At 47.6% G+C, this 23,723-nt stretch overlaps 1 protein-coding gene and 1 long non-coding RNA gene across 9 annotated transcripts in view; both read right to left on the bottom strand.

Moving 5' to 3' along the window:
- The window catches only part of LOC125739107 (inosine-5'-monophosphate dehydrogenase 1b), a 54,220-nt gene extending 43,533 nt beyond the window's left edge, over positions 1-10,687 (bottom strand). For 5 of the 8 annotated variants that reach the window (XM_049008865.1, XM_049008867.1, XM_049008864.1 and 2 more), the window contains exons 1-7: positions 10,006-10,687; positions 3,375-3,473; positions 2,605-2,653; positions 1,136-1,237; positions 792-866; positions 491-697; positions 50-137 (exon numbers count right to left, since the gene is read on the bottom strand). In XM_049008865.1, the coding sequence (XP_048864822.1) occupies positions 50-137; positions 491-697; positions 792-866; positions 1,136-1,237; positions 2,605-2,653; positions 3,375-3,473; positions 10,006-10,226 (841 nt within the window). In that variant the 5' untranslated portion in view covers positions 10,227-10,687. Of the gene's footprint in view, positions 1-49; positions 138-490; positions 698-791; positions 867-1,135; positions 1,238-2,604; positions 2,654-3,374; positions 3,474-4,341; positions 4,537-4,670; positions 5,273-10,005 lie in introns of those variants that run through there. The other 3 variants (XM_049008870.1, XM_049008871.1, XM_049008869.1) reach the window with 3 other exon arrangements.
- A 7,966-nt stretch (positions 10,688-18,653) lies between these two features.
- Positions 18,654-19,699, bottom strand: LOC125738836 (uncharacterized). Its single transcript, XR_007396922.1, has 3 exons — positions 19,599-19,699; positions 19,240-19,423; positions 18,654-19,113 (listed from the first exon to the last, which is right to left on the bottom strand). It is a non-coding gene; the product is annotated as an uncharacterized LOC125738836 (long non-coding RNA).
- Between the last annotated feature and the right edge of the window lie 4,024 nt (positions 19,700-23,723).

Below are 23,723 nucleotides of genomic sequence, written 5' to 3'. Positions count from 1 at the left end.
GAGCATGTGCTTGGCCCCCCAAGGACTGACTGGTGACCCCGTTACTCACCTTTTTTACTGCGCTGCAGAATGTCATTGGCCTCCTTCAGGGTAACCCCCGCAGGTGCAACGACCAGATCTTCCCTCTTGGTCATGGCCTGCAGGACAATGGACCATGAGCAGAGCAGTGAATCATTGCTGCATAAATTATTAAAATTCTAACTAAAAAAAAAACACAAGTCATTCACAGAGCAGGAGCTCCCAGGGATTGGGGGGGTTGTTCAATTTCCAAACATAAACTTTATATTTTCGTGCCTTTTTTACAAGCTCAGTCCTGCCAGTTGACAGTCATACTGGTCTGTAAAATATTTGCCAAATGTAAAGACCGCAGTCATCAAAAGGTTAGGAACCTATACACTAGGTGATAAATCTCTAGCAATCCCGGCTGACTAGCTCAGCACCCAACAAACAGACACCGAAACCCCCATCCCTGCCCCCCACCGCCACACACCTCCTCCAGGGCGCGGCCATAGTCCTTCTCGGACAGGAAGTCGATGTCGCGCGAGGTTACGATGCCCACTAGCTTGCTGCCCATCTTGCCCGTCTCGGTGACAGGGATCCCGGAGAAGCCGTGCCGCACTTTGGCCTCAAAGACGTCACCGACGGTGTGACGCGGACTCATGACCACGGGATCTGTGATGAAGCCCTGCTCGAATTTCTGCAGCGCGATGGACAAGACGGCGTCCTGAGGTGTCCCGCTTGTGTGCCTGATGCCCCATTGTGGCCCCATCGCTCCCCCCCCCCCACCTTACCTTGACCTTCCGCACCTCGTTGGCTTGGAATTCGGGTGTGCAGTTGTGGTGGATGATGCCGATGCCTCCCATGAGCTGGGAACACAGATAGTGGGGGGTGGAGGCCGGAGTTGGGCAATTCAGGTCCAGAGAGTAAAAGTCCAGACTAAGACTTTGGACTTTGGTTCAACCATCCAGTACATAAAGTGTCACAGTCACAGAGTAACTCCACTGGAGTAACTCCACTGGTTGAAACAAAATCCCGGTCTGGTCTTTTACTCTCTGGACCTGATTTGCCCAGCTCTGGTGGAGGCCAGGATCACTGCACGGCTTGTTGGTACAGGTGAGGGGGGCACACTACTTACCGCCATGGCAATGGCCATAGACGACTCTGTCACAGTGTCCATGGGTGAGGAGATCAGTGGAGTCTTCAAAGAGATTTTCCTGGTCAGAGCAGAGGTCAAGTCCTGGAAGGTAGATATTCAAAATAAACACCTTCGGTTTCACATTAATGGGCACCTATTTAGGGGTTACCCCGCAGAGTAGACACACTGCTTTAGTGTGAAACTTATCCCTGTAGAACTCCTTACATGTATCTACCAGGTAGCTGTAATTCAAATGCAAATTATTTCAGATTGACATCATATTCCAAGGCACACTTCAAGTGTGCGAAACCACAAGAAGAATCTTCTCTGTCCGCATGTGATTTTCTCAAAAGACCCTCATTTTATTCACAGAAGACATACTTCCTTACTCACAGGAAACAGTGTGGGAATCTCCCCCTCGAGTGTTTCCCATTAACGACAGAATGAGGTAGCGGCCTGGGATGCCACTCAACTACCTCACAGAATACAGTAGGAATCCTGTGTTTCCTACTCCCCAGAGAATAAGACCTGACACAGAGCTGCCAAGAGGAGCTGACTGAAAAATAGTAACAGAGTTCACAGACAGACACCATTCTGGGCAGCCATGACTATTCATCAGTAACACAATCTGTGCATGTAATCATCTCTGCTGCTGGGATTCTGAGCTACACAACTGCCAACATCCAGGTGTTAGATGGAACAGGAGCGTTAATGTTGATATGCAGGCACCTTCCCGTGGAGGAGCGGCAGAGGAAGGGCACTGCATAGTGAATAAATGGCCGTAAGGAGATGGCCTGAAGAATGAAAGCTGGAAAAATAAATCACAGCAACAGCACTCCGCCCGAAAAGCAGAAATGGTCCTAAAAATCACGGCAAATGGAAAAGCTCTGCGGCAAACAGGAGGATGCAGAACTGACCCTGGTATCTCGAAGTACTGATCCAAGCTCGGCTAAGAGGCTCAGCTGCAATACAAACAGCAGTATACAGTGTGTGTGGCTGCTGTCCAGTAAGGGCCCTCCAGGACCCTCAGGAGACATGTTTACACATGAGGCCTGTGTGGACTGGCAAGGCTCAGATGAAAAGGTTGCCTCTGGCTGTCCATAGGTGAGAAGGAGTTCAGGGGCGAGGTGGAGGTCACCTCCCTGCACCCTGCACCATGCTCCAGCCCCCCCCCCCCCCAGCTTTTCAGGGCTTCAAGGCTTCCCTACTGGCTGAGAGCCAATCAAAACAGGGCCTCCAGATGTTTCCAGTAGAAACCTCCCCATGACTCACCGTGTAAATAGACAAAGTTAGATGTGAAAATGCCTGTAAATGATTTTAAAGCAACATCTTTCCATATTTTGCATATGTAAACACAGTCTGTTCTGCTGACATCATCAAGGACAGATCAGTCTCATCCAATCAGTGAAGCTTGAGGGAGAGATGGGATTCCCAACAGCCTGCAGGGGGTGCAAGTGGGCGGGACTTACCACTTCATCAGACGTGAAGTCGATGAAACCTGGTAGAATGAGGAAATCACTAGAGTGAGGGACAGAGAGAGAAAAGTCAGATGATCACACACACAGGTAAAACACACCATTACTGGTGGGCAGAGATCACCACCCGAGTCACGCATTTGCATGGGGCCCCAGTGATTTTGGGGCCCGCTGTTGGCCACAAACAGTCACTACATTAAGTACTGAAATGCAGGGGCCCCAAGAATAACAAATGGGCCCCCTGCACATGGCAGATGGCATGACTGTACAGAGACCCGGATCTGAAGCGTGCAGGAAAAGCTCTGGAGCCTTAAGAACCTTCCAGTACAATGGAGATTCTCTGGCAGCATGAGCCCCAGTTAGTACGCTCCCAGTACTACCAGAAAGCGCACAGCTGCGCACTGCAAAGGTAGAGGGGCCGAGCAGTCACAGCACACGCAGGGAGACCCTGAAAAAGAGCGCCCCCTGCTGTCATCTTCTGTACTGCATCTGTAACCAGGGACAGTTGCAGACCGACTCATCACTGAGCGACACTCAGCCCCCACAGACAGACAGCTGCCCTGAAGCGAGCAACAGAGCTGACTCCCCTTTGGGCAGAGCCTGGTCACCTGCGCACCGTAAAACACACATGTCCAGGGTTCGGTGTCCATTTGGCCGAAGACTGGGAGTTATACACTATGGGTCAGTCACTCTTTTGTAGGTGACCCCATCGGTTCTGCTTTGGCCCAAACCGTGTCCCCCACAGCGGACCAGAAGGGACTTACTTGTACGTGAGGCCATCTCCGATGGAGAAGAGCTGCTGGGCAGTGAGCCCATCCTCTGGGACGTAGCCAGTGCCTCCGCTGATCAAGTAATCCGCCATGCTGCCAGGAAAAGAGAGAGACACTGTCAGGAAATCAGGATGTGAGGGGCTGGAGCGGTCACCACTGCGGTCACCCTCCCCCAACCGTGTGCGTTCCAGAAGGACTGTCAGGGAGTCAGGATGTGAGGGTCTGGAACAGGCACCACTGCGGTCACCCCCCTCCTGACCGTGTGCGGTCCAGAGGGACTGCCAGGGAGTCAGAATGTGGGGCTGGATCGGTCACCGCTGTGGTCACCCCCCTCCTGACCGTGTGCGGTCCAGAGGGACTGTCAGGGAGTCAGGATGTGGGGCTGGATTGGTCACCGCTGTGGTCACCCCCCTCCTGACCGTGTGCGGTCCAGAGGGACTGTCAGGGAGTCAGGTTGTGAGGGGCTGGAGCGGGCACCGCTGCGGTCATCCCCCTCCCGACCGTGTGCGGTCCAGAGGGACTGCCAGGGAGTCAGAATGTGGGGCTGGATCGGTCACCGCTGTGGTCACCCCCCTCCTGACCGTGTGCGGTCCAGAGGGACTGTCAGGGAGTCAGGATGTGGGGCTGGATTGGTCACCGCTGTGGTCACCCCCCTCCTGACCGTGTGCGGTCCAGAGGGACTGTCAGGGAGTCAGTATGTGAGAGGCTGGACTGCTGCAGTCACCCCCCTCATGACCCTGTGTGGTCCAGTGGTCATGGGGCAAAGATGTCACAGCAAACTTATTAAAGCCCCAACACTGACTCCATTGTGGCTTATATAGGAGACCCAGCAGGAGATTGCGGGTCACGGAATTGCTGGTTCAAGTACTTTTATGGATACTTTCTGGATCTAAATCAGTGACATCATGATCCAGTTGGTCTCATTTCAGTCAGATCAAACACATCGGCGGGAAACACGAACCAAGCCACATCTTGCAGTCTGAACCCAAGAATTGATCCGTTTGATTCAGCTCACACGAGCCGAATCGGGCATCCCCGGGCTAGTCAGTCCACTCCGCGATCGTCTCCATCATATCATTCTCCGGATTAGCCAGCCTAGCAGGCTAGCATCCCCAACACCGAGGATCATGCTTATGATGACGGGCTTCGATGCGACCTGTGGAGCAGAGTGGCACCGCGCATAATCCCGTCCGATTCCGGTCCGAACGCCGGCAGACACCGTCCAGAGCCCGGAATATCTCGGTCTTAATCCAAGGTTGGCGTTAGGAAACGAAGAGAGAGATACTCTACCTGGAGTGCGCGACGGCTACCCGTCAGCACCGGCTCCCCGAGGTGTGCGCGGGATCAGCGGACTGCCTGGTTCTGGTTACGAGGCGCCGAGCGCACCGAGTGGGCGTAACGATCCGAGTCGATCCGATTATGTCCAGAGTTTAGCCGATCAGATCCGATCATAGGCGAGCCTATCCGATTGGACTACGTCACGTGCTTTACACGTGGTAGCGAGACTCGCAGGATTCCGAGTATCCCGATTGCCTTTAAGCAGTCCGTAAATGTTTCTGTAAATGTACATGTAATGATAAGGCTCCTTCATTCTTTTAGGGTTAATACATTTGGAAGATCTTGGTATGTATGAATGCGGTGTATTACGTACGGATCGGAAGCCCGACGTGCACCAGCTGTCGCTTCCCTTACTCTTTCTGTACATTTAAATTCGTGCAACATTTATTCCGCATGAGCTGCTTCATTGCCGGAGACTTATCGGGAGTGTAGAGCCTGTTCAACAGAGTAGCCCCGAATGTTACACGCTTCAAAATTAAAGAGGTTTTACCTTTTGTACATAGGAATTCTTGTTCACAATATCCAGTCAGTAACAAATCTAACAGAATACAAAACATCAAAGTAGACATACGCCTGGGTACTGCAGAGGTACGTATTTATGGAATTTAAAATAAATGGAAGTGGGCGAAATAAATATAAATTAAAAAATGACTCAAAGAGGAATTACGACAACGTTCAGAGCTCAGTAAAGTGAAGTTGTGTTAAATCTGAACCAATTAACACTGATAACTGATAAATATAAAAAGGTTAAACGCATGCAACGGTTTGTTCCTGCTTCTGAGACCATGTGACTCATCCAAACGTCCTCTGATGGCAGATTGCCCCATTTTACAGAGACCCTTAATTTGTGGCATACCCTGACATGGGCGTGGATATGAGATTATCTCGTCAGTGAGGCTCCAGGCTGAGCCCTTATCCTAGCAAGCATGCAGAACTGTACACAGAGATATTGGACTGATTAGGAATGTTCAGGGCCTGCTGACGTCCCAGAGCAAACATGCAGGTGCATCAGGCCGGGATCATAATTTATTGAATGTTACTCTTTCAGGCACCTGTTACTCTAGAAAATTCAGCTCTGGCTGTTGTTTTGAGCATCGTATATCCATTAAGACCAGCATGTCACAAAATCAGAATGGTTTCTTTCCTGTGGCAGACTCACTTAACGGTTCAGACCTCCATGCGACACACACACTAACTCACCCAGCATCGCCCAGATTATTATTTTTAGTTATTTCACTCTCTTTTGTCTTGACCAACCATCTCTTGGCCTGTCCAGCGTCAGCTGAAATTCTGCTTTAACACTTGCCTCAGATCAGAACATGGTTCTGTTAACTGAGGTCGTTCATCTCCTTTTCCTGCAGATTTTCTCTTCTTATCCTCAGAATCACCTCATTTTCATTTCATATTTCCCTATGATATATTCAGTATGGTGGGGCGGCATGGTGGTGCAGTGGTTAGCACTGTTGCCTCGCACCTCTGGGACCCGGGTTCGAGTCTCAGCCTGGGTTACATCTGTGTGGACTTTGCATGTTCTCCCCATGTCATCGTGGGGTTTCCTCCAGGTACTCCGGTTTCCCCCCACAGTCCAAAAACATGCTGAGGCTAATTGGACTTGCTGAATTGCCCATAGGTGTGCATGTGAGAGTGAATGGTGTGTGAGTGTGCCCTGCGATGGGCTGGCCCCCCATCCTGGGTTGTTCCCTGCCTCGTGCCCATTGCTTCCGGGATAGGCTCCGGACCCCCCGCGACCCAGTAGGATATGTTACTCAGTATGTTACTCCAAGCAGACTCTATTCCAGTGATGATATAATCTTCCAATATGACTGTGTATTTAGACTTTTGTGGATTATTTAGGGAAGGAGAATTTGGAAAGAACGCTTTCACTAAACATGGCTCAAGGTCATCTGAGGAATGTCTGCGTGCAGGAATGAAAATTCACAGCTGTACAAGAGCAGAGATTGTCTGGGGATGTCCTGTGACTGTATATATAAGTACTACTGGACCAGAACTGGATCAGAACCAGCCAGAGGCATTCACATCCCTAGCTGAAGACCGAACTCTGATCCTCTGAGAGCCGCTACATATCACACTGCGTCACCAGCTTGCATGTTCTCCTGCATGAAGCGGTGCACTGCACCACCAGCTTGCATGTTCTCCTGCATGAAGCGATGTACTGCATCACCAGCTTGCATGTTCTCCTGCATGAAGCGATGTACTGCATCACCAGCTTGCATGTTCTCCTGCATGAAGCGATGCACTGCACCACCAGCTTGCATGTTCTCCTGCATGAAGCGATGCACTGCATCACCAGCTTGCATGTTCTCCTGCATGAAGCGATGCACTGCATCACCAGCTTGCATGTTCTCCTGCATGAAGCGATGAGCTCAGCTGCCTGTGGTCCACTTGGTTTTTGTTGTTTTTCATTGACATTTACCTCATGTGCAAACCCGATTGTGGCCAGCTGTATCCTGTTATTTCGATTTGTCCTGTGTATTTACGTCCACGTTCAGTCATTCTCCCTAGATCCGTCATTGACGTCTTACTGTGCAGTGTTGCTGTGCGTTGCCTGTTTCATGTCCCTACTCCCATTTACCATTAAATCCCATATTCCCCAAACCTACGCCTCCTTCTCCTGCTTCTCCAGTGGTCTCACACGCCACTACTGATCGTGACAATTATTCAAATAACAACCCGAAATTACAAACTGACTGGCTGAGTACAGTTTTGAAAAACCTTTATTTCCCATATGTGATTTTTAAAATTTGAATAATGAAAAATGATCTTTTAAATGAAAAATATTTACACTATCATGGTGTGATGAATATTATAATGATCCTGAAAATAATATGTGGTTATAGTAGATGGATGGATGGATGGATGGACGGATGGATGGAGGTGCGTTAACTCATCAGGTAGCTCATCAGTAAGCTCTGGTGGTTCCAATCCCTGTATGTGTGAAGAGTTTGCACAGCTTTCTTCCGGCAGTCTAAAATCGTGCAACTATGCAAAATCCCTATCACATGCGCCCTGCGGTGAATCGGGTGGTTTCCCTGCGTTGGGTCTCCTGCGATAGATTCACTGCAGCCTTTTACTGGGTAAATGGTGTGAAATATGGATGACCAGGCATTTTGAAAAGTTTTTCAGATGCACAGGAAATGTACAGACATTGACTGCATGCCTCGAGTCACTCTGGTGTTATGTGAAATGTAGATGAACAAGGTGTAGCTGATATATTAAAACAGCTATATTGCTCCTGATAAATATGATGTTTATGTCTGCTTATCTGTCCATTAGCACCCAGTTCCCTGGAAGACATTAACACATTCTGTGCTGTCCTCTTAAATGTTCCTTGGACTCTTGAAAGCCTGGCAAAGAAAGTTAAGACTTAAGGGATGATTCAGAGTTTTTAAAATCTAGGAAGTACGAGATATTCTATGAGGAAATTTGGAAAAATACAAATCTTACTGTGGGACAGGAGTTCTGCAGGGTGTGAAGTGTCAGTTTTGCACAGCTGCTTGTCTCAGAGCTTGCGGAAAAGCCAGTACTGTTTACCGACAAACACAGCTAACTCCTCTGTGAAAGCCCCCCCCCCGGGACTTCTCAGCAGCATGTTTTCAAATGCGCTGGGAAGGAACACCTGCGAGCCAAGCTGAGAGCAGGCACAGGGATCTCGCCTGCAATTCCCAGGGTGCCTGCTTTCTGTGCAATCACATGTCCATGTGAGTGCAAATTATCACCCAGGTCCATTTTCCCAGCAGGCCTGCTGCTCTGGAACGGATCGGCGGCTATGAGGACATTGACACTGGTGTCAGGCTGATATAATCGGATTGTCACTAATGCATAGCACAGGAGTCTTTGTGCAGTGCCATTTCACTGGGAGATTAATTCACAAGATTAATAATTGGACAGGGTTTCATAGTAACAAGACACAAGACAGGCAGTGATTAAATCCCCCTGTAAATGTACAGCAACAAGCAATCTCATAAATATACAGGCACACGCAATTAAAATTATTACAACATCTCCTAAATATATGGATACACAAGAATTAAACTGTTAAATTACCCTGAAAATATACAGGTACATGTATGTGTAATGATTAAATCATCCTGTCAATACAGGGGTTAGACAGGTAAGGATAATTCACCCAGGTATGGTCTGCTACCCTCCTGTCAGTCTTACTGGAAGCACTGGCCAGGAGATCACGCAAAATTAACCAATATTTTTACATTTTATATCGTGAGGAAACAACATTTTGTCCTTTATTAATTTTATTACATCAATACATATTTTTTAAATGTGTGTGACTGAGCTTCCTCATACAATCCTCTAGCACTTTTACAACTTCTGGTTAGTTACTATATCTGGTTAAATACCATATCAGACAACATGCATAAGAACCAGCCTAGGGGCCCCTCTCTGGGTCTCTGCCTGATATCAGACAGTATACATAGTGGCCAGTGTGAGGACCCCTTACTGAGTATCTGCACCAGACAGCATGCATAGGATCCAGCCTAGGGGCCCCTCACTGAGTATCTGCATCAGGCAGCATGCATAGGATCCAGCCTAGGGGCCCCTCACTGAGTATCTGCATCAGGCAGCATGCATAGGATCCAGCCTAGGGGCCCCTCACTGAGTCTCTGCCTGATATCAGACAGTATACATAGTGGCCAGTGTGAGGACCCCTTACTGAGTATCTGCACCAGACAGCATGCATAGGATCCAGCCTAGGGGCCCCTCACTGAGTCTCTGCATCAGACAGCATGCATAGGATCCAGCCTAGGGGCCCCTCATTGAGTATCTGCATCAGACAGCATGCATAGGATCCAGCCTAGGGGCCCCTCACTGAGTCTCTGCATCAGACAGCATGCATAGGATCCAGCCTAGGGGCCCCTCACTGAGTCTCTGCATCAGACAGCATGCATAGGATCCAGCCTAGGGGCCCCTCACTGAGTATCTGCATCAGACAGCATGCATAGGATCCAGCCTAGGGGCCCCTTACTGAGTCTCTGCATCAGACAGCATGCATAGGATCCAGCCTAGGGGCCCCTCACTGAGTATCTGCATCAGACAGCATGCATAGGATCCAGCCTAGGGGCCCCTCACTGAGTCTCTGCATCAGACAGCATGCATAGGATCCAGCCTAGGGGCCCCTCACTGAGTATCTGCATCAGACAGCATGCATAGGATCCAGCCTAGGGGCCCCTCACTGAGTCTCTGCATCAGACAGCATGCAGTATTTCCATAAGCAAATTCCCAGCCCCGCAGTCATGCTTGGGTGGCTCACCTCTCTGGCTCGTAGCCGGCCTGGATGCGGGTGGCGCTGTAGCGCTGGGCTGCCGTCTCGTGCCTGTGCCCGTGTGGGTTGGCATGGAAGGGCAGCGTGTGCAGGGGGTGTTCGCCCTCCCTGGGTGAGTCCCGGGACCAGGTTGGCTCTGTGTCCCCCACGATCCTCCGGTAGTCGATTTGGTAGGTGTCCCACTCGCCATCGTACCCGTGTGCCTCCATGCCCAGGAAATGCGGGTGGGGGCGTGCTGCAGCCACCTGTTCGCTTCCTCTTCTGCACGGCACTGTGTTGTGCCCGCTGCCCTTGCCCACACAACGCAAGTCCACTCAGATCTCTGTCTGAACAGAGGCAGCGCTCACAGCCTTATCAACAGGCAGCATGTATTTTCATTCCTGCGCAGGAATCGCACACTGCACCCAGCCTTGTTTAGGTCTTGCCTCCCTGCAGCCTCCTACTTTCCCAGGGCACCATGGCATCCCTTGTTTATCTGGTTATCTTAGCCGGGCCTGGAGGAGAGAAGCTCAGTTTGCTGGAGGTGGTCTGTCTGCTGGAGGAGGTCTGTCTGCTGGAGGTGGTCTGTCTGCTGGAGGAGGTCGGGCTGCTGGAGGTGGTCTGTCTGCTGGAGAGGGTCTGTCTGCTGGAGGTGGTCTGTCTGCTGGAGAGGGTCTGTCTGCTGGAGGAGGTCGGGCTGCTGGAGGAGATCTGTCTGCTGGAGGAGGTCGGGCTGCTGGATAAAGTGGGTACTGAGCCTTCAGCTGATGCCTGAAGGAAGCACTGAGGTGTAAGAAGCTCCGTCCTGGTTGGACAGGTAGCAGATGAGCCAGTCAGGTGGCTCCAGCCTTTGGCCTGTTGGTTTGGTTGAGCGGGACCCAAGCAGAACCCCCAGAGCACGGAGCTGTTCAGACCTGCTGGCTGAGCTACACCTCGCCCAGGAGCTTAACCCCTTTTCTGACACCAGCAGACGTCACTCTCGCAAATAGGATTGGAGGCTTAGAAAAGGGGGCGGGATACTATGGGGGGTGGGGGGGGGGGGGGGGAGGTGCTGTTCAGCCTCCCCGTCTCTGAGGGCGAGGTCATGTGTGCATTTTCAGGTGTGTCTCTGTGACTGGGAGACCTTGCGCTGGTGGAGAAAAACAAATGCAAATTCTCAGGGTGGCTCCTCCAGTAAGGAGCTAGTCGCCACCCAGGGCTGTGTGTACAGTGCAGAGCAGAGAGCTGAGTCAGCACGATGCCTGTGAGCCAGGGAGCGCAGTTACAAGCTGTGTGGACCCATGCCCCCCCCCCCCAGCCCCCCACTGTGGAGGAACCTTTGGCTTGTTATAGGTCGGACATGCAGGACATTCTTTTTTGACTTGAAATCTTTCCACATGTGAATGTAGCAAAGAGACATCGACCTGCTTTATAATCAGAACATTTTTCCATGGACGTTTCAGTCCAGTTCATCACTTGAGACTGCGGCCGCTGACTGATGGGCCAGTGGTTTAGCACACTGCAGTGTCCCCAGATGAATGAAATGTCAAAAAGGAAAAAGATGGTCTGGTTCTGTCCTACCCAGTGGCAGTTCTAGTTTGGATGGTGCCCTGGGAAACCTTCACCCATCAAACCCTCCCCCCACCCCCCACCAGTTAAATGACACTTAGTGCCAGTTTTTTGTTAGCAGGGGGGCAGGAGGAGATGGACGCACAATCTTTGAGACCAGGGGGGGATGGTGGAAGTGGTGGCTGAAGAGGGGGTCCACCCCGGACACCACACAAGCTACAACGAACACTGTGTCTGGGAAGCTCATTTGCATCTCCCATCATGCTTTGGGGTATTGTATACAGCCCCTTCATGTTATCTGTTGTAAATACATGTGTTGTGTTCCTGATTGTCACTCTGTACTTACTTTTGTTATACTGGATCCCTCTCTGCTTGTCTCTGCTGCCTTTGTAAATACCAACCGTGTGTGTGACCTCATTTTTGTAGTTTGACTTCCCTTCCATTTAAACTCAGCGTCTGTGTAGTGAAGCTTCTTATTGTATAAACAGATTTCATCTAGTTTAATTATGAGGACGGTTATTTTAACAGCTAAAACTTTATATATTAACGTTGTTTGCAAGTCACTGTGACTGCAATGTCTGTGTTTTCCTAAAACCACATTATTCACAGTATTATGAGTGAATCATGGTAATTTATTAATCCCTTTTTATCCCATTTTGCTGTCCATGATACACAGACATTTCACAGCATGACTGATTTCACTAATCTCATAAGTACTGCACAAAATTCAAGACACGCTGTTTGACAGACTCCCCCGCTCCCCCTACCTTGGGCTTCCTGTAGGGCGAGCTGAAGTCAGCCCTGCCCCTCCCTGTCTCCTACTTCTGAGTGGTAGCCAATACACCTCACACACTAGAATCAGGGGACCCACTTCGACATGGTTAATTGGTGATATCATCGATGTGATGTGCAAATGGGCGATAGAAAACCGGTGGTCCAACAGCTTAGTGCCCCCGCCCCCTCAGTCAGGGGGCCTCCCAAGTTAAGGACTCGACTGAGAGCAGAGTCACAGCCAGGGCAACAATGGAGGCTGCGCTTCTACAGTAATGGTGGGGGGGGGGGGGGGGGGGGGGGTCTCTCAATGACTTCTGCAGGTGACTGACTGCTTGTGACAGTTTCCAAGCGACTGACCTCTAAAAGCCTCTTAGGAGCCTTCCAGAGTCTCGCTGCATCCCAGAATGCAGGAGAAAAGCGGCATTCACGGGGGGGTGACCGTACACCTGATCCTGTCCTGCTCTCAGTGACACCAACAGCTGACACGTTGTTCTTTGCATGGTCGTCCCCAGTTTATGAAAAAACTATAAATAAATATTTCAATAAGATCCTAGTCTTTGACCAAGTCCACTGTGGGTCAGACTGATTTGGGAATTGATGGAATCAATTCTGCAGTGCTTTGACTGCAAAACACAAATATTTTATTCTTCATAAATATGTATTCCAGACCTGGGGTAGGATCTGCGGTGTGCTGAGTAATAAATGATCATACACCCACCTCAGTCCAAACTACCCTCTCAGTTCAAGCATGGTCTATGGACAAAAAAATCTGGCTATATAATTTACCTTAAGGAAACCAAATTGTACCCCAAGTGAATTGTTTATACTGTTCTTGATGTAACTATTGCAGATGTTCTTGCAAGTGTGTCCTGGTAACACTTTTACAGAAAAGCTACCACAGGCGTGTTTGCCTGTCGGAGTGGCTGTGTGTTTGCCTGTCAGATTGACTGCGTGTTTGCCTGTCGGAGTGGCTGCGTGTTTCCCTGTCAGATTGACTGCGTGTTTGTCTGTCAGAGTGGCTGCGTGTTTGCCTGTCGGAGTGGCTGCGTGTTTGCCTGTCGGATTGACTGTGTGTTTGCCTGTCAGATTGACTGCGTGTTTGCCTGTCAGAGTGGCTGTGTGTTTGCCTGTCAGAGTGGCTGTGTGTTTGCCTGTCAGAATGGCTGCGTGTTTGCCTGTCGGAGTGGCTGCGTGTTTGCCTGTCGGAGTGGCTGCGTGTTTGCCTGTCAGAGTGACTGTGTGTTTGCCTGTCAGAGTGGCTGTGTGTTTGCCTGTCGGAGTGGCTGCGTGTTTGCCTGTCGGAGTGGCTGCGTGTTTGCCTGTCGGAGTGGCTGCGTGTTTGCCTGTCAGAGTGACTGCGTGTTTGCCTGTCGGAGTGGCTGTGTGTTTGCCTGTCAGATTGACTGTGTGTTTGCCTGTCAGAGTGGCTGCGTGTTTGCCTGTCGGATTGACTGTGTGTTTGCCTGTCAGATTGACTGTGTGTTTGCCTGTCAGAGTGGCTGCGTGTTTGCCTGTCGGATTGACTGCGTGTTTGCCTGTCAGAGTGACTGCGTGTTTGCCTGTCGGAGTGGCTGCGTGTTTGCCTGTCGGAGTGGCTGTGTGTTTGCCTGTCGGAGTGGCTATAATTTACCTTAAGGAAACCAAATTGTACCCCAAGTGAATTGTTTATACTGTTCTTGATGTAACTATTGCAGATGTTCTTGCAAGTGTGTCCTGGTAACACTTTTACAGAAAAGCTACCACAGGCGTGTTTGCCTGTCGGAGTGGCTGTGTGTTTGCCTGTCAGATTGACTGCGTGTTTGCCTGTCAGATTGACTGTGTGTTTGCCTGTTGGAGTGGCTGCGTGTTTGCCTGTCAGATTGACTGCGTGTTTGCCTGTCGGAGTGGCTGCGTGTTTGCCTGTCAGATTGACTGCGTGTTTGCCTGTCAGAGTGGCTGCGTGTTTGCCTGTCGGAGTGGCTGCGTGTTTGCCTGTCGGATTGACTGCGTGTTTGCCTGTCAGATTGACTGTGTGTTTGCCTGTCAGAGTGGCTGCGTGTTTGACTGTCGGATTGACTGCGTGTTTGCCTGTCAGAGTGACTGCGTGTTTGCCTGTCGGAGTGGCTGCGTGTTTGCCTGTCGGAGTGGCTGCGTGTTTGCCTGTCAGAGTGACTGCGTGTTTGCCTGTCGGAGTGGCTGCGTGTTTGCCTGTCGGAGTGGCTGCGTGTTTGCCTGTCGGAGTGACTGCGTGTTTGCCTGTCGGAGTGGCTGTGTGTTTGCCTGTCGGAGTGACTGCGTGTTTGCCTGTCGGAGTGGCTGTGTGTTTGCCTGTCAGATTGACTGTGTGTTTGCCTGTCAGAGTGGCTGCGTGTTTGCCTGTCGGATTGACTGCGTGTTTGCCTGTCAGAGTGGCTGTGTGTTTGCCTGTCGGAGTGGCTGCGTGTTTGCCTGTCAGAGTGGGGTTCATTGTTCTACCTGTCAGGTCTTTGTGTGCCACACCCCTTACAATTTAATTTTGGTCAAGTGAGTGCAACACATTGTCCGCTCAATGTACAGATGCCCAACGTCCTGAATGGCTACTTTCTGTCATTCACTCTTTTCTCTGCTCTGCGAAGAGTTTGTGATTCTTTTTCCACAGAGTGTTGTCTGACACTGCCACCTGATGGTCAAATAATGCATAATTGTGTTTAATCTGACGACTTTTCCATCTCTCATGCACAGGCCCTACAGTCTTTTCCAGGAGAGGAGTTGGTGGGGCCGGGGAGGCAGGGCGCCCACAGCAAAATTTACCAAGGAGGACCCCCCACCATCGGCAGACATTTTTTCTTAAATATTTTTATTTATTTTTCATTATACACATGACAATAACATTATGCAGTATATTGCACTGCAATATTCCCAAGAAATACACTCAGTGACAAAAAATGTTAAGCACCCAGGAGTAATGGTCTGATTTGGATGTAATTTGGTACACGTGCAGACCAGCAATGGGTATGTACATGTATCACTTTGCAAGCAGCTGGCATGTCTAGTCACCAGACACAGAGGATACCTCATAGATACATTAGACATATTAGTATTACCAGCACTTGACAGAGTTTGATAGGGGTCGCGTAACACACCGGTGTTACTCCAGGCATCATGGTGTGGGGAGCCGAAGGGTATGACATCATGGTGTGGGGAGCCATAGGGTATGACATCATGGTGTGGGGAGCCGAAGGGTATGACATTATGGTGTGGGGAGCCATAGGGTATCACATCATGGTGTGGGGAGCCTTAGGGTATGACATCATGGTGTGCGGAGCCATAGGGTATGACATCATTATGTGGAGAGACATAGGGTATGACATCATGGTGTGGGGAGCCATAGGGTATGACTTCATGGTGTTGGGGGCCATAGGGTATGACTTCATCTCTGATAGTGATTCAGGGGACCCTGACAGCATAGCGCTATGTCAGTGACATCTTGTGTCCGCATGCCTTATCCCTCCTGAGACAGCACCCTAGTACAGTCTTTCAACAAGACAACGCCAAACCACACACAGCACATGTGTCTATAGACTGCCTACGTCATGATGAGATCCTCCTGTGGCCAGCCAGGTCCCTCGATCTTTCCCCAATCGAACATTTGAAGGATCAGCTCGGATGTCAACTCAGACACAGTGCTAATCTGTAGGATCTCGAGGGCCAATTACAATAGCTGTGGGCCAACTTACCACAGAAGAAGATGCAGCAACTGTAGGATTCCCTTCTGCACCGGATTGCCGTATGTATCCAGGCCTGGGGTATCACACCCTACTGACATGGGACCAGCAGTGTGCCCATACTGCCAATTCTGTTGTCCGTTTGATCTGATATTATAATCATTGTGATACAGTCACATGACCTTTCATCACATGTAGATTAATTTCATTTCCACCACTCTGTCTGGGTGCTTCACTTTTATTTGTCACTTAGTGTACAACACCCCCCCCAACACCCATCCATATCCTTTCTCTTAATTGTCCTTTAAGTAGACATGAGGGCTGGAACAAGAGGTAAGACGAATGAGCAGTAGGCCACTCCAGTGAGGAACACGAGGATCAAGCAGGACAGAACATGACACCCATAGGAAGATTAATTTGCATTTTTTGTATTTTTTTTTTTACTGATGTAACTTTTCTATAATGGTTAAATGGAACTGGCTAGTACAGTATGTGGCAGATGGTGAAGATTGTTTTTCTCTATTTCTGTCTATTGTTCTAACCAATGTCTGATTTGCAAACTTTGAATGACATGAAGATCTGCATCCATATACGGTATCGTGATCAGTAACTGGAGGCCGCTGTCTAATATCGTTCTTCCATCTATGTCGCTATCACTGTCAGCAGGCTGCAAGGTGCCAGTGCAGTGATGACGCTCTCATAAGATCACTCGTTGGATTACTCAATACACACATTCTCCCTGCTCAATATGTAGCTGGCCCTAATGTGGGGCAGTCCAGGGGCCCAAATTTTAACATAACACCCCACACTGGTACATTTATGTGTGGGACCCAGGGTGGCGTCTTGGCAGAAGTGGCACCAGGCACCCACAAAAGAAAAAAGCGGAACGGTGACATTTGTGTAATCGATTTTCTCTCGCCCGTTTGCATGACACATAAATGATATCGTGTCACTGCATGGGTCAATTAACTGTCAGAGTGGGTCCCCTGATTCTAGTGTGTGAGGTGTACAGGAGTGGGAGATGGGGAGAGGGAGGGGGAGGGACAGGGCTGTCTTCAGCTCAACCCACAGGAAGGCCAGGGAAGGGGGAGCCGAGGAATCTGTAAAACATCACGTCTCGAATTTTGTGCAGTACTAGGATGCAATTACAAAAATCAGTTAAACTATAAAATGCAACCAAATAAACCACGATTAATCTATAATAATACTATTGTTGCATTCATAAGACATACTGTTTCACTGATTTGTGCAAAATCATTAATAATAATATAAAGTCAGTCTGCCATTGAGGCGAATTTGTTAGGTTTTGACTCTTGGTTTACAGTGGGGGGGGTGGGTAATGTATTAGCCCCCAAATTAACACATCCATCCATTTTCCAAACCGCTTATCCTACTTGGTCGTGGGGGGTCCCAGAAGCAATGGGCATGAGGCAGGGAACAACCCAGGATGGGGGGCCAGCCCATCGCAGGGCACACTCACACACCATTCACTCACACATGCACTCCTACAGGTAATTTAGCATCTCCAATTAGCCTCAGCATATTTTTGGACTGTGGGGGGAAACCGGAGTATCCGGAGGAAACCCCATGACGACATGGGGAGAACATGCAAACTCCACACACGTGTAACCCAGGCGGAGACTCGAACCCGGGTCCCAGAGGTGTGAGGCAACAGTGCTAACCACTGCACCACCCCCAAATTAACACACATGGATTAGAAAAGGTCTGAGCCATCACGTGCTCAGTTTATAAAAGAAGAGGAAGGAGGAAGAGGAGAAACGTCAGTATCTTCGTGAGTATAATATGCATGTAATGAAACACTGCTATGGTTGTTAGCCAATAGGATAATAGTGTGATAATTCGATTCTCATTTTAAATATTTGTATACAGCGGTACAATCAATGGCGTCGATGGAGTTTGATATTGGGGGGACTAAATCTGGACCGGCGGGCCAGTGGGTGGGGATCGGGATTGGGGGCGATGTATATATCGTGAAATCGCAAGGGCCATACATATATAGAACAGTCACATTGTGAAAGGATGTGATGTAAGAAATATTTTAAGATATTTTAAAAGAAAAAAAGATTTCGTCATTTGAAATAAGTCTTAACACTGTTTAGGGTACAGTTTCACCACTAAACATAACTAAAAATAACTGGTCCGTGTGGTAAAATGATTTTGTCTGATACAGAGGTAATTAAAGTCTTTGTTAATCACATGTTTCTTCCTCGAGCTCTGCATGCGCAGCGAATTTACCAAAGTCAATTCACAACAAAAATAAAATAAATAAATAAAAGATAGACGGATGCAGAATATTTGTTGGCGGGGGCTATATAGTTATTAGCAGGGACTCATTGTGATTAAAAGGCCAGTCGTTTACTTAGTTTAACCGGGGAGTGAAATTAGTTTGGGGAATTACATTTAGGCCTATTTAAGTTTAATTTCGCTATATTTTCAAGTAGCCGACCAAAACTGCAGATTCAGCATTCAGATCTGCGCATTCTCAGTTCCCACTAGTTCGATTACTTTGATTGCATTTTTTCGAGTGGGACTTTGGAAAGATGTGCTAGCATATTTGTTTGCCGCGGAAATAGGAGATCCTGCTCCATGTAATAAGCAGTAGGATGAAGGATTTACTGTAGAAACAATTAATTAAGCTTATACCACGGCTGTAACTTTTATTCTTTATTAAATCGCACACAAAGTGAAACAGAGTGAGAAGTGAGAAATCATCAAAAATTATCCCAGCTGATCACGGATATTCTGAAGACTGCTATACTGTACACATTTAAAAGTTCGTCACATGAGTATATTAAAGAATTTGTCCAGTGATTGATGAGTGAGCACATTTGCAGGCGTCCGGACGCATAGACACCCGGGTCCCCGTCACGATCCAACACCCTTGAGCCGTAAACAAGTCTTTGGGGGGGGTTTCTTGGTCCAGTTGTTGTCCATATCTAGTCCTTGAACATACATTAGGCCTCCCACGGAGTCAACCAAGCCGATGATCGCGGCCGCCAGCGACAGCACTGTGCCAATAGCATACAGCTTCAGTAACGTAGCCATTTCTTGTGAGGACGCCGTCATCCGCGGACACAAAGAGAGAAGAAACCTGATTAATAGAAAGAAAAATCGTTCATTAATTAGTCGTATGAAATGGCACTTACGCATAAAAATCAACAGCTATCACGCAGTGTACCCCAAAAATCAGGAGAGAGCCCCCTTAGCAGAGACAGACCTTTAAAGCTGCCGCCCGCTGCTCTCAGATGCAGTGAAAGCTGCCGCCCGCCTGCTCTCCGATCCTCCGATTTAGCAGGACTATAATCGCCGCGTCCTTTACAGGAATTTCCCAGCAGTTGAAAGGAAGTGACTGTTTTCTAATGCGTAGTCTACATTAGTCATCCGTTCTGCATAAACCAAACCTGTCAAGACAGATGACACGGGTTACTTTGAAATATAAACTGCCAGGCTGTGTTAATTATTTAAATAAACTCGGCAACCAGAATTTTCTTCAGAAATTAGGAATACTTAATGCTTGCCCAATATACACATTAAATGCTTTTCAGTGTCATTTTACAAACAGGTTAGACAATCTACCTTAAAAATTATATTATAAAATATAACGAACTCATGTCATATCTCAAGCTGTTTCCTTTAATGCAACCCACTGAACAGCACATTAACTCGGGAATTTCCAGACATGAGTGGGAAGCTCCCTGGATGTGACTGTAAGACGAAGCTCATGAATATCCGGGATTTCCACCATCAGTATGGATTCCCCGTCAAGATTCAAATTCTTTATTTGACTTTTGTACATCAATACATAAAGATTGTTACTCGCAGTGTCCAGTCAATAATCGGCAATACCTATACAGTATTGGACAGCACAGATCAAGGCACAGGCGCTCGCAGAACATCAAAACAGCCACATAGATATAGGTGCCTCATAGCTATATATATTTTTGAGAAACAAATAAATCAAAAGAAATGGCTGGAACAGAGCACATGGCTAACTAAATGTATTGAGATATATACAGATAAGAGAACAGCTGAAATAGGAAATCTGGCAAAGTGCAAAGCGTTGCCTTGTCCAGTACAGTTTACTGCATTGTGCTTTTATGAGGCTGGAATAATTACACTATGTAACAAATATTTATTTTTATTTTGTTACTGGGTACAAAGTGTGTTTACCTAACCCGTTATGCCTAAAACAAACAGAAAATATATAGCTATTGTTCCACAAAAACTGTGATCAGGATAATGATATTTTGAAATTCGTCTATTTTCGAGAAAATTCTCGATTCGCATTCAATGCTGAGTGGTCTTCTAGAATATTCTTGACCTGCTAGAATTGTCCAGAAGTTTCTAGAAATATCTAGAACTTTCAAGAAACTTTTAGAACTTTCTAGAACGTTCTCGGACTGTCCAATGGTAGTCATACAAGTATAAAAGCACAGGTGACTCGAACCAACATTTCGGTTCATGTTATTTCTGAGTAAGAGAATAACGAATCGTAGTTAAAGAGCAATTATTATTTGATTTAGATGGCATCAAGAGGTTGTTTGCACCCAGCAGATGCATTTTACTACGTGTGTGGACAATTTATAAAGACAAGAGCGAGAAAGTATTCCGTGAAAGCATGTCGTAAGATGTGCAACGCCTACAAGGCAGGTTGGAGATCAAGACAAGTCCTGGGCACCTCATTTCACATGCGAATATTGCAAGAAAACTCTTGAAGGTAAGGTGAACATTTGCTGCTCGCTTATATGGCAAGGAATCAGCAGCTTTCAAGTACCTCCAAGATCTTTGTCCAAAGCTGTCCGAGGCAAAGGTCAAGGCTGGTATCTTCGTCGGACCGCAGATAAAGAAGATCATATAGAATGTGACGAGTTCGCCAAGCTGCTGAACAGGACGGAGAAAACGGCTTAGAACAGTTTCGTTGCATGCAGTTATTCATAGCTTACTGGGTAATCACAAGGCTGAGAAGTATGTGCAGTTGGTTCAGGCTCTCATAAAGAATTACGCCAAAATGGGATGCAGAATGTCTCTCAAACTCCATATCCTTGACTCTCATCTCGACAAATTCAATGAGAACAATGGAGCTTACTCAGAGGAGCAAGGTGAGCGCTTTCATCAAGATGTATTGGAGTTTGAACGTCGTTACTAAGGACAGTATAACGAAAACATGATGGGGGACTACATTTGGGGGCTTCTTCGAGAAAGCGAATTGCAGTACACTCGCAAATCTAGAAAACCTACTAATTTCTAAACCTTTTTGATTTTTGACTGTCTTTGTCTATTTATCATGCAAGTGTTTTTTTTATCAGACCGCATGAATGAAAATTTCCTTGTTTTGTCACAATAAATACGACATTTTTCTCGGATGTGGTCATAAAATCAAAATTTGTGCTGAATGTAGTCGTTTTTCCATAGGCTTTAGACATAAGCAGTTGAAATATAACACTTGGAAGCAGGGGCGCCGCTAAGGGGGGGAAAGTTGGGACAATTCTAAGGGCCCACGCCCTTTAGGGGCCCCCAGAGATCTGAATGGGTGTGGTAGGGGGGCCCAACCTCATATTTTGTCATAGGGCCCAAAATTGCTAGCGGCGCCCCTGCTTGGAAGCCAGGAACAAAAATTGTGTTACATTTTGTTATCGATTTGTCTGATAAGGATCTGACTGCAAGGTGAGCCGCAGAAATTTTACAACAGCAGTTTCATACTAGTGGGTACTGAACACATGCACGGTAGAATACTGTGTGAACCTGTGAGCTCACGTAATTATGTCATGTAGATTAGTGATGTGTCGGTCGCGAACGAAACGGTTCTTGGAGTCCGCTCTTTGAAGTGAACGATCGGAGCCGGTTCCAGACTGTGAGTCGGAGTCAGAGCCGCTTTTTTTCTTTCTTTTTTTTCCACCCGCAAGGATTGGTCAACTACACGATGCGTGTCTGCTCTGAGCAGTGCTACGAGGTGCGTTCGACTTGGGCTTTAAGTCTTAAGTCGTCTTGCTCTCGTGAGGTTTTTGTACCATGTGACATGGTCACGGATGGTGACGTTTTGCAGCGCCGGCTGAAGTCGGACAAAAAATATCTAACCATCATGCATTGCGTTGGGACTAGAATGCACTGCTTTCCAGCGATGCAAATCGACTGTGTGAAGTCGATGGCACCCATAGACAAATACAGTAATCACACCCACGGAGAGAGAAACGGGAAGGAAGGAGATGTGCGCGACAAAATGGGTGACTGCAGGAAACGGAGTAAAATTTGGATAAATTTCAATTGCATTGATAATACTAAGGCAGAGTGTAAAGCTTGCAAGGTTAAAATCTCATATTGAACAGGTTCTACAAATAACCTGCATTGGCACATGAGAACTGTACACCCATCAGTGCAGTGGGAAGAAAAAAGACAAGCAAGTGAACCTGCTATTAATGAAAGTGACATTTTGTGTACTGCAACTGTTGAAAGTGCCAGTTTGTCAATGTCTACACCATCATACAGTACAGCACCACAACCACCTAGACCTACAACCTAGAGTTCTATGAGACAGTTTGTGCAAACAGAACACAACTGATGAGGAATTGGCTAAAATGATTGCATGTGATTTCCAACCACAGTAATTCATTTCACTAATAATTTTACATTATTTCTGGTAATAAATTCATTTAAGCACCAAAAAAAAATCTGAAGAGCCACTTGGGAGCCGAAAGAGCCGGCTCTTTTAAGTGAGCCGAGCCATAAGATGTGCTATGCTGGTTTGTGTCATCATGCATACTAGCGTTGAGGAAGGCAAATTGTTGCCAATATGAGCTGTTGTGATCCGTGTTAGGCAAGCAGGCAGGGATCGCGGAGTCAGATAGGCGGTGTTCCATGTCACAGGGATTCATTTGGGGGAAACACACTGGACATACGTCAATGCCAGACCTAGGGAAACATACTTGAACGCGGACTATAAATACATAAGACTAACGGCAGGAAACGCGGAACAGTTGATGAACGTAGGAATTCCACACTGGGTTAATGAGGGGGCGTGGCACATAGGAGGATCGTACGAGCAGATTATTACATGAACAATGTCCCTACCGATTTAAGTGTGACTCTGGACACCAGCAGCTGACCAGTATATCTAATATTCAGTTATTTTTTTGTATATAGTGCCTTTCATCAGTTGCCACAATGTGCTTTGCATGGCTGTGTTGTGATAAAATACAACATTACCTACCAGGCTTATATTCAAGCATATCAAATATATTATTTAGGACTAAACTATTCAGCGATTTTGTAGACCACAAGTAGTAATTTGAAATCAATACTGTAGGAGACGGGGAACCAGTGCAAGGACGTGAGAACTGGAGTAATGTACCCTCTCTTCTTGGTGTTAGTTAGGAAACAGGGGGCCAGTGAAAGGATCTGAGAACTGAATAATGTGCTCTCTAGAGTAATGTGCTCTGAGAACTAGAGTAATGTGGGACTTTTATGGGATCATTAAGAAAGTAACAAAGAACAATCGTGGAAAAAATACTCCAAAACATTTTAAAGCAAACCGATAGAAATTTATTTTAAAAGCTTGAATCATATCCGTGATTTTTTAAAACAAAAATGTGACTTGCTTAGGCGAGGTGGACGATCTATGGTTAATTTGGGGACGTGGCGGTTCTTACCCAATCAAGCGGTCTATTTTCAATGAAGTGGACCAATGATAAACCAATGATGGGGCGG

The sequence above is a fragment of the Brienomyrus brachyistius genome, chromosome 3, assembly GCF_023856365.1.
Source record: "Brienomyrus brachyistius isolate T26 chromosome 3, BBRACH_0.4, whole genome shotgun sequence".
In the NCBI taxonomy this organism is placed as follows: Eukaryota; Metazoa; Chordata; class Actinopteri; order Osteoglossiformes; family Mormyridae; genus Brienomyrus; species Brienomyrus brachyistius.
The sequence above is the reverse complement of the archived record's forward strand: the minus strand, read 5'-3'. Positions and strand labels throughout refer to the sequence as shown.